We start from the raw sequence: 10,608 nt of genomic DNA on the forward strand, positions 1-10,608 counted from the left end.
TGGCCGACGATCTCCCCCTCTAACCTAAATTAAACTGCCCCCCCTTTTGGACCGTCGTGCTAGCAAGCTTAAATAGTTTTGGTATTAGGTTAAGAGGACCCAAATTTGGAGTATTTTAAAAATGGGTGGACATGTTGCAAGCTTGGCCCAACCACTCTCTCTCTCTCACTCTCTCTCTCTCTTTCTCTCTCTCTCTCACACACACACACTCTCTCTCTCTCTCTCTCTCTCTCTCTCTCTCTCATACATGGCAAGTTATGATGAATTTGGACTTGCTTCAAATCTTGCTAACTTAACTCATTTAAATCAGTCAAGTCTCACTTAGTCATTTATGCAAGTACGATACAGAAATGTTCGCATGTTGGGTACAAATACCATTTGTTGCCCATTTGGTGGCATTCTAACCAAAAGCCCTACTTTTTTGGCCCAAATATCAACAGCTAAAAAATATGATTGACAATTCCTCTTTTCTTTTGGGTAATTCTGGACATCTTCTATATAGCCTTTTGGAACACTCTTGACAAACACTCTACTTTGCCAATGCTAGTAAGCATGTCATAAGAATCAAAACTGTGCGACGAGTCTTGATAAATTTCCACATTTGTGGCCTCGTAGGAATAAGCTCCTTGTGCCAATGCCTCAAGCAGTGAAGGTGTAAACGTCTAAGTCCAGGAGGTCATGGCTTCAAAACCCCACTAGGTGCTTTCTTGGTGGCATAGCCTACGGGGGCGGATAAAAAAGCGCCTACGAGTGAACGCCTAAGGACGATAAAAAAATGGTAACTATGAGAGGATATCGGGCCGAAAGCGAGTCCGGGTGAAAGGACAAGGCCTTGTAAAAAGAGGCAATTGGCCACTCGTTTCCAATTATGGATGAGAAGAGGTTCTTAGCCAAAAGATTGTACTAAACTTGGAAGTTGGCGTCCATGAAAGACGGTCCAAATTCATATACCCATGGGCCATGGGGGCCACCATACAAATATTTAAATTCATATTTGGAGGTATATTTTCTCATTCACCTTTTTTTATTTTTTATTTTTTTGGCTCCAAGTCCAGGCTCCAGCTGGTCCGTACGCGGGGACCCGGGGTCCAACATGTGGGTGGATGACGTGTGCAGGGGGTGGTGATGTAGACCCAATAGCTGGACGATACCTTGCTGCAGCTTTCATTAAATAAAATTATTTTGCCAAATAAAAAACCAAGACAGTTAATTATTATTTTTTGCGAAAAAAAGCCCAAAAGAATTTCTGCAAAAAATTTTCGGGGTACGTTTTTGGTCAAGAAAATAAAAGCGAGCTCCGTGGACCCAAAATCCAAGGAAAATGTGCGGGGGAAATATAGATAAATATGAGATAAATATATATATTTGGTGGAGGACGTGAAGGTGGGGAAAATGCGCAGAAATGCAGCAGCTGCTGCTGCGGCCAAAATCAAAGAAATGGGCTACGATTTGCACGATGTTGGTGGTTGTCTGTGAGAGTGGCGCAGGGATCGAGAGGCTGCAATTGTGTGTGTGTGTGTGTGTGGTGGGCTGTGAGGAAAAGGATGGATCAACCTGCGAGGTCATGCGATTCTCATCGATGGCGATGTAAGATCAGGCCCTCTGTCTCTCTCTCTCTCTCTCTCCAACCTCTCTCTTATCTTCGAGTCTCTCTCTCTCCCACCTCTCTCTTATCTTCGAGTCTCTCTCTCTTTTCTGTTGTTCACAGTGTATCATATAGCCCATAAATGCAATGTCCACAAAAGCTTCACACTCTCTCCCTCTTGTGCACATTCTATCTTTCTCTCTCTTATTTTGCTCTCATAATGCTGCCAAAGCTCAGTAATCTCTCCCCCTCTCTCTCTCTCTCTTACTTTGGCATCTCTCTCTCCCTCATCTCTCTCTCTCTCTCTCTCTTGCATCCCTTCCTCTCTCATCTTCCCTATTTTGCCCAGAAAAGCTCCAAAGCTTTCAAGTGTCTCTCTCTCTCTCTCTCTCTCCTCTTATTACCACAGAGGCTCCAAAGTTTCGCACCCATTTTGATCTACAAGCCTCTCTCTTTTCTTTCCTTTCTCTCTCTTGTTTGCCCACATGGTCCAAGGGCTTCACATTCACTCTTTCTCCCTCTTGTTTGCCCACATGGGACAAAGGCTTTGCAATCTCTCTCCTCTCCTCTGTCCCCATAACCAACCCACGCAGTATGTACACCATACCCTCTGATCTTACCTTACCCATCTTCCTTATGATGCGTAACCGCCCATCTACCGCATCTCCCTCGTCGCACTATCATTATTTGCCTTTTGCTAGTAGCCTACTATTTTCATATTGCTGGACAGTAGCTGGGTGGTTTCCGTCACCAAAACTACCGCCTCTCTCCATGCTACCTTTCTCCTCTTTTTCTTCACCGTTGCTTCCTCCCTCCGCATTTTGCACACACGCTTCTGTCCTTGCTTTCACACGGTGCTTTTTTGAGCTGCAAGAAGATTCATTTGCAGCGTCACAGACTCTCTTTCCCTTCCTGTACACACCGCACCTTTTCTTAGCTCTGTACTGTAGTGGGCGCGCTGTTTCTGGCTCAGTAGTGGGCAGTGCTAAGCTTGTAGTGGGCGCCTGTGTTCTGTGCCTACTGTGCAGTGGGCGTGTGTAGTGGGCTGTTGGTTTTCTGCAGTAGGCACCTAGAATGAGTTGCAAATTGCAATGTGCAGTGATTGCCCCCAGCTGAAAGAATCCACATAGCAGGGATCTGGGAAAGCTCTGCAGATTCAGCTTATCTGAGCTAGCCAGAACATACCCAAAAGAAGAATAAGATCAATCAAGAAGAAGAACCATAGCAATCTCCTTCTATAGCTGACAGTTCAGCTTAGCTTGAGTTTCAATGGCCAAGGTGGAAGATATCTCACACCCTGCTGCAGAGCAGCTCTTGGGATTCGAGTACTGCATCGACTCAAATCCGCCATGGTGTAAGTTCCCCATCTTTCTTTGGAAGTTTCTGTAAATTTTTTAACCTCATGAGCTACCCCCAAGGTCCTTGTCACAGATCTTCGTTTCACACACCTAACATCCAAGAAAGGGTCTGGCCACTCCACATACTCCTTGATCCCCACCTGCATATGTCTAAGTTGCTGTAATCAACGTTAGTGTCTGCTTCTATGTACACATACAGACTTGTACACGTGTGACTTGTGTCCATGACTCCCTCTACATGTTATTATGTGTCACAGGTTGCTGTCTTCAATGTCCTCTTCTGCATTTATGCACACATAGACAGGCTTGTACACAAGTGTGCATGTCTGTCACATAGGTTGATGTATCCAATGTCGACTTTTCTGCTTCATGCTTGTGTGATCTTTTACCAAATTCAATTGGATCTTTGAAGCATTATGACTATGCATTGTCTTCCTTTGCTGATTAATTTAGAAATGTGGCCATGCTAACATCTATTGATCATGCAGCGGAAGCCATCTTTCTTGGATTCCAGCACTACATCCTAATGCTCGGAACAACTGTAATGATACCCACTCTTCTCGTGCCTCAGATGGGAGGAACGGATGTATGTCATCACTCTTCACATGCTCTAAAATTTGAATAGTGCACAAAAGCCACTTTTCTTTCTCTGACTTTTCTGGAATCTTGTCAGGATGACAAAGTCAGGGTAATCCAAACCTTGTTGTTCGTAGCTGGCATAAACACACTTCTGCAAACACTGTTTGGGACTCGCCTACCAGCGGTTATTGGTGGTTCATATGCCTTTCTGATCCCAATTATGTCCATTATCAATTCAGAATCTCTACAATTGATCAATGACAATGAGGAGGTAAGTACACACAAGCTTTCCTTGGAGAGGTGCCTAGTAAGGTTGCTTGAAATTAGCACCTTTGTAATGTTGCATGATCTTTAAGTTGTTACATTGTATATGCATGTGATGCAAGGTGATTTAAGTGCTACATCAAGTTGTTAGTTGGCCTCAATACCATCAACATGATTGGTTCATTTTGTTTCAGAGGTTTCTGCGAACAATGCGAGCAATACAAGGGGCTCTGATTGCTTCATCAAGTTTGCAAATAATCCTTGGCTACAGTGGCTTATGGGGAATCTTTTCACGGTAGGTAACCTTGGTCTAGAGTTTGCATGGCATATCCTTCATGATTTAAGACAAGGATTAGGGACATTGAGATGGCTTCTACATGTACTAGTGATGTGAATATTTGTCAAGTTCTAACCTTGAACACTCCTGTTGTTGGATTGGGCAGTTTTCTCAGTCCGCTAGGTGCGGCTCCTACTATTGCACTAGTTGGTCTTGGTCTCTTTGAACTGGGCTTTCCTGGGGTATGTCTTGAAGCTTTTGGCTATTGCTCTTTTGCTTACACTGAGGTTTATAAATGTGGTAGTTAAGTTTTTTGTGTGGTCTATACCTATGCCAAGCTTTGGGTCAAGATCTTTACTTGCCTGATTTAAAGTTGAGAGAGAGAGAGAGAGAGAGAGAGAGAGAGAGAGAGAGAGAGAGATGCATAATGTGTACACCTAAGCCAGGTTGCAAAGTGTGTGGAAATTGGGCTTTTGGAGCTTATTCTTCTAGTTGTCATTGCCCTGGTACGTTTTGTAGTCCTTGGTATTTCATAGCAAGCTCAGTTTATATAAGCTCTATCTTTTATATGGTCCAAATGACTCAGAAACAGTAACTGATACAGCTTGATTTTCCTTGTTTACAGTATTTTAGTCATTTCAAAGTATTGAATAAGCCTCTATTTGAGAGATTTCCCATTCTGCTGTCAGTGGTGGTTATCTGGGCATTTGCTTATCTATTGACTCTAAGTGGAGCTTATAGACATGTTGCGCACAAAACAAAGGTGCATTGCCGGACTGATCAAGCTGATTTGATATCCACAGCTCCATGGTAAGCAGTGCTTTTGCTCTTAGTGTACAACAATGGCTCAACATGAAGACATATGATACGTAGAAGCTTTAGTAGTGTTCAGTGGTCTCCTTTTGTTTGATTAATTTGCTTTTTTAAACTCTTGTTAGTGAATGGCTTAGGGGTTGAAAGCAGTTAATCTTCCATTTGTGTAAATTAGAGATTTGGTTGGTGTGTATTTCTTAACACTCTTTGATATGATGAACCTCTTAGGATTAAGATTCCATACCCTCTTCAATGGGGAGCGCCTACTTTTGATGCTGGGCACACATTTGCAATGATGGCTTCAGTCTTTGTTTCACTTGTAGAGGTGCTTTTCCCACTCAAAAGTGCTTTTAGTTTTTTGTGTAGTTTTTTTGGAAACTCTATCAAAAGCTTTCATTGCTTTCTTTCCTCATCTGGGTACCTTCAGTTCCCTATTTGTCTTGCTCTTTAACTTACTTAATGTGTCGGTGGGCCCTTGTCCGAGTGGCTATACATACATATGTATGTATGTATCATTCATTCATATACACATACATACATATGTATGTACATACATGTATACATATATGTACATACATATATACACGTATGTATGTATGTACATATATACATATACACACACATATCACATGTATGTGTGTATATACATATATATACATACATACACACATATCACATGTATGTGTATATACATATATACACATGTATGTATGTATGTATATATATATATATACACATATGTATGTATGTATATATATATACACACATATAATGTATGTATGTATATATATGTATATATATACACATATAATGTATGTACGTATCATTCATACATACATACATACATACATATATGTATGTGTATGTATGTATCATACATACATACATACATACATATGCGTATATACACATGTATGCATGCATGCATGTATGTATATATATGTATATATATGTATATATATGTATATGTATATATGTGTATATATATATATATATGTATATGTATATATATATGTATATATATATATATAAACACATGTATGTATATGTATATATGAATAAATATACTTACATACGTATCTATATACATATATAGATACACATACACACCATGTATGTTTGTATGTAAACATATACATGGATGCATGTATGCACCTGCCTACACGCATGTGGGTGACTGTAGACTTCACATTGATACATATATACGTACATACGTGTGTGAAGGACCAAAAAAAACACTTAAAGTGGGGATGGATGAATTCCTTTTGCCTCCTACTTTTTGAATTTGTTTTTTCCGCCTCCCATTTTTTGTATGTATGTATATATATACACATGTATGTATGTATGTATATATATATACACACGTGACACATATAATGTATGTATGTATATATACACACATATAATGTATGTATGTATCATTCATACATACATACATACATACATATATGTATGTGTGTATGTATCATACATACATACATACATATGCGTATATACACATGCATGCATGCATGCATGCATATATATATATATATATATATATATATATATATATATATATGTATGTATGTATGTATGTATGTATGTATGTATATATATATCTATATATATATATATATAAACATACATGTATGTATATGTATATATGAATAAATATACTTACATACGTATGTATATACATATATAGATACACATACACACCATGTATGTTTGTATGTAAACATATACATGGATGCATGTATGCACCTGCCTACACGCATGTGGGTGAATGCAGACTTCACATTGATACATATATACGTACATACGTGTGTGAAGGACAAAAAAAACACTTAAAGTGGGGATGGATGAGTTCCTTTTGCCTCCTACTTTTTGAATTTGTTTTTTCCGCCTCCCATTTTTGGAGCTAACTAGAGCTTCCTTCCCTTTTTTTGGCTAATTGCAATTCTGTGAACTTGGCCTTGCAGTCGACAGGAGCTTTTCTTGCTGTCTCTCGACTAGCTAGTGCAACACCACCGCCTGCATTTGTCTTGAGTCGTGGCATAGGTTGGCAGGTAATACATGAAGCATCACTGTTGATGATCACATGCCCGTGCAAAGTTTTTACATTTTTTCCTTTGTTTCAGGGTGTTGGGATACTGCTTGATGGACTATTTGGAACCTCAACTGGCTCTACAGTCTCTGTGTATGTTTTCAGAAGCTTTTTGGGTTGTATTATGATCCAATTTCTGAAGTTGGGCATTGTTTTCTGAAGAGATGATATTGGTGACTTTGCAGTGAAAACGCAGGGCTTTTAGGGATTACTCGGGTGGGCAGTCGGAGGGTATTACAGATAGCAGCAGGATTCATGATTTTCTTTTCAATACTTGGTTAGTCTTGCCTATCTTGGCCTTGCATTATCAAGGGCATAGACTGGAAACTTTTTTCTTGCTCATTAGCGACATTGATGCATACAAAGGGACTGCTTAATTAGCATTTTAAGCATGCTCCAAGGATGTTCAGCATGCTCTTATGATATGCCATTGCATGTTCAAGGTGTGAAGTAGACATTGAGCTTAGAGAGGGTAATGATGGACTGTTGTGACATTGATTAGAACTTCAAACACATCTGGTTAATTTGATTGGCTCTTGAACAGGAAAATTTGGTGCTTTTTTTGCTTCCATCCCTTTTCCAATATTCTCAGCAATCTACTGTGTCTTGTTTGGTATAGTGGGTAAGTCTTGCCCTCTCTCAGTGCTATTTCCTGCTATTTGTTATTTGGTATAGTGGCTCTGAATGTGCTTGAGCTGGCCATTTGTGCATTACAGTAGGACCTGTTTGAGTCTGTTCGTCTGAGGTCAGGCAGGCACTGTGTCTCATCACAGGCTGGGGAAGTGGTGTGAGCAGCTACATGGTCTCATGCTACTAGTAGAAAATTATGCGGGGGATGGGTATTCCTCCACCTAGGCTAAGAGGAAACCTAGGCAACATGTCTCATCACAGGCAGGGGAAGTGGTGTGAGCAGCTACATGGTCTCGTGCGGGGGATGGGTAATCTTCCACCTACTGCAGCAAGACTGCTGTATCCCCCCCCCTCCCCCACCCCCCTTCCACAGTGTGGGGAGATGTGAGCACCTACATGGTCTTGTGCAGGGTAAGAAATAAATCTGTCATATACAGTGGTGTCTGGGAGGTGGGTAGCAGCTACATGGTCTCGTGCAGTAGAAGACCACCTAGGCTAAGAGGAAAGGACGCTCCTATATCCCCCTTCCATAGTGTGGGGAGAGATGTGAGCAGCTACATGGTTTTGTGCAGTGATGGACAGTGTGTGATGGCTTTTCTTCTCTACCAAGGCGACGAGGGAGCAATATCCCAGTTAGGTGTTCATAGCCCCCTTTCACATCGTGTTAACCTTCCTCCAAAGCTGCCAGCTGATGGAGAAAGATACTAGTAGCAACTACCGATGATGGTGCTGGCCTTGTGACCGGTCACTTACCCATCTTTGTACATGTTTTCGTTGGTAGTAGAGGGTTTGTTTAAATGGATCTTATGTCCGGTTTGTAGAAATTTTAATGCAGTGGATGCTAAAAATTGGTGTTTCTTTTAACTCTTTGAGACCTACATAGTGCTAGTCTAATAGAAATACTATTTGGGTGCAGCTGCCACTGGCATCTCTTTCCTCCAGTTTACAAATCTGAATTCCTTGAGGACATTGTTCATTGTGGGGGTATCTTTGTTTTTGGGTCTCTCTATACCCCAATACTTCAATGAATACACAGGAACTTCTGGAATTGGCCCGGTTCGATCAGATGCAAGATGGGTAATGACCCAAAACTTCTTCTGAATATGATTTACATTGAAACGTGTGTTAGATTAAGGTATTAGACACTTAAATATATTGAAACATGCATTACCTAATGTTTTAGATCCCATGTTTCCATTGAAAGATGTGTAACTGAACCTACTTAAGCTTGTAGACCCCAGATTCCCATATGAAGACGTGTTTTGTGTTTCCTCGGAAAGATGTCATCTGAGGTTTTAGACACTGTGCTATGTAAGGTTTTAAACCCCATGTTCCCATTTAAAGATATGCAATGTAAGGTTCTAGAACTATGTTTCCGTTGAAAGATGTCAGTTGAAGTATTAGACTCCACTTTTCCCTTTGAGTGTGTCATGTAGGGGTTTAGGTTCCATTCACTATTGAAAGATGTGTAAGTGAGGTTGGTAGATTTAAAAGATGTGTTAAAACTTGTAAGGTTTAGATCTTGTGGAAAGGTTGAAAGATGTGTAGTGTATGGTTTTAGACCCATGTAAGATGTACTATGCCGTGTTTAAGATCCCATAGTTCCATTTAAGGTTTTAGACCCCATGTTTCCTTAAAACATATGTGCTAGCTGACATGCTTTTTGGCTATCATTTGCAGTTCAATGACATCCTAGATGTCATCTTTTCATCCCAAGCCACAGTGGCATTGATTGTGGCAGTACTTCTAGATGTAACTTACCATGTAAAAAAGTCCAAAATTGATCGGGGCATGCCTTGGTGGGCGAAGTTCCGGACATTCAAAGGTGACAGTCGCAGCGAGGAGTTCTATTCACTGCCATTCAACCTTCACAAGTTTTTCCCTCCAACATAGCACTCCCAACTTGTGTGATACTGCTAGCCTCACAACATAATTTTTTTTGCCAACGAGGCATGTAAACGTGACGTGCCCATGTTGAGCCATCCTCAAGGTACATACACCATTGAAGCACATGAAAATTGGCATAAAGTAGAAGAAAGATCAAGCTCCAAGCAAGAATTCATTCATTTTGTTGAGTACTGATCTATTTCTAGTTACTGCTACGAGTGGATTCTCGGTGAAATGCAATTGTATCTTTGTAATGAGATATTGGAAGTTTTTTCTTTCACAAGAGTGCAACATGCTTGAAAAAATGAAAGCTGTTCACATCTTGCTGCTGGTTGGTTCTTTGTAGCAATTTATTTATAACAACATCATTCAAGGTGGTGCTGGTGATGGGAATAAAAGTTAAGAGAGCACATGAGAGAATGTGTTTCCAAGGGATAATAGACCTTTGACTGAGTAATTGTTGGGCCCAACTCTTGAACAGATAGTGAAACCTTTTTTGCAAAGCATTGCAAAGGAATGATCTGTGTGGTTTGTGGTGTGAAATACGAGATGCACGTGCATGGCCCATGCACATGCAGTGAAACATGAGATGCACATGCTAAAGAATCAAAATGGAATCTTTGATGCTGTTTTACTCTTGATGTGGTCCTTTTAAGCTTAAAGGGCTGTTTCCTTGTCTTGCAGAAAACTGGTCTACCCTGTAATGGGGAGGTCCTTGCCCATTATCACCCTCAAACCTGGTTTCTGCCTTGAGTCCTCTTCCTCTTGACATCAATTAGAAGCCCTGTTGGTGCCTACCCAGATGGTAGATTCACACACACACACACACACACACACACACACACACACACACACTTAGCCATCAAACAACGGCGAAATTCTCTTGATACTGAGTTTTTTCTTTTGGTAAGCCAACAAGTTACGAGATCACTGTTGGGTTGATGAGAGCTTGTAAGCAAGGAGATGGTGCTTGCCTAGAACACAACATCAACTCATCACGCTTTTGGATTTTAATTTAAATCAATACATCACCCTTGAAATCTAATCATGAATTCTAATTCTTCCATCATGGTGATAAAGCCATTAAACTATGAAGGTGGTAATGCTTATTAGACATTAAAGCTAT

The 10,608-nt window shown here is 40.5% G+C and overlaps 1 protein-coding gene across 1 annotated transcript; it reads left to right on the top strand.

Moving 5' to 3' along the window:
* The first annotated feature begins 1,769 nt into the window (after window positions 1-1,769).
* Window positions 1,770-9,920, top strand: LOC147611989 (nucleobase-ascorbate transporter 2-like). Its single transcript, XM_086783837.1, has 14 exons — window positions 1,770-2,939; window positions 3,432-3,529; window positions 3,617-3,793; window positions 3,981-4,081; window positions 4,230-4,305; window positions 4,510-4,569; window positions 4,689-4,873; window positions 5,105-5,201; window positions 6,841-6,927; window positions 7,000-7,058; window positions 7,151-7,242; window positions 7,510-7,587; window positions 8,512-8,672; window positions 9,276-9,920. The coding sequence occupies exons 1-14, from the start codon at window positions 2,855-2,857 to the stop codon at window positions 9,486-9,488; spliced, it is 1,569 nt and encodes a 522-aa protein (XP_086639963.1). The 5' UTR covers window positions 1,770-2,854; the 3' UTR covers window positions 9,489-9,920.
* Window positions 9,921-10,608: the final 688 nt, after the last annotated feature.

The sequence above is a fragment of the Cibotium barometz genome, chromosome 46, assembly GCF_041138505.1.
Source record: "Cibotium barometz isolate CiBa-2024 chromosome 46, ASM4113850v1, whole genome shotgun sequence".
In the NCBI taxonomy this organism is placed as follows: Eukaryota; Viridiplantae; Streptophyta; class Polypodiopsida; order Cyatheales; family Cibotiaceae; genus Cibotium; species Cibotium barometz.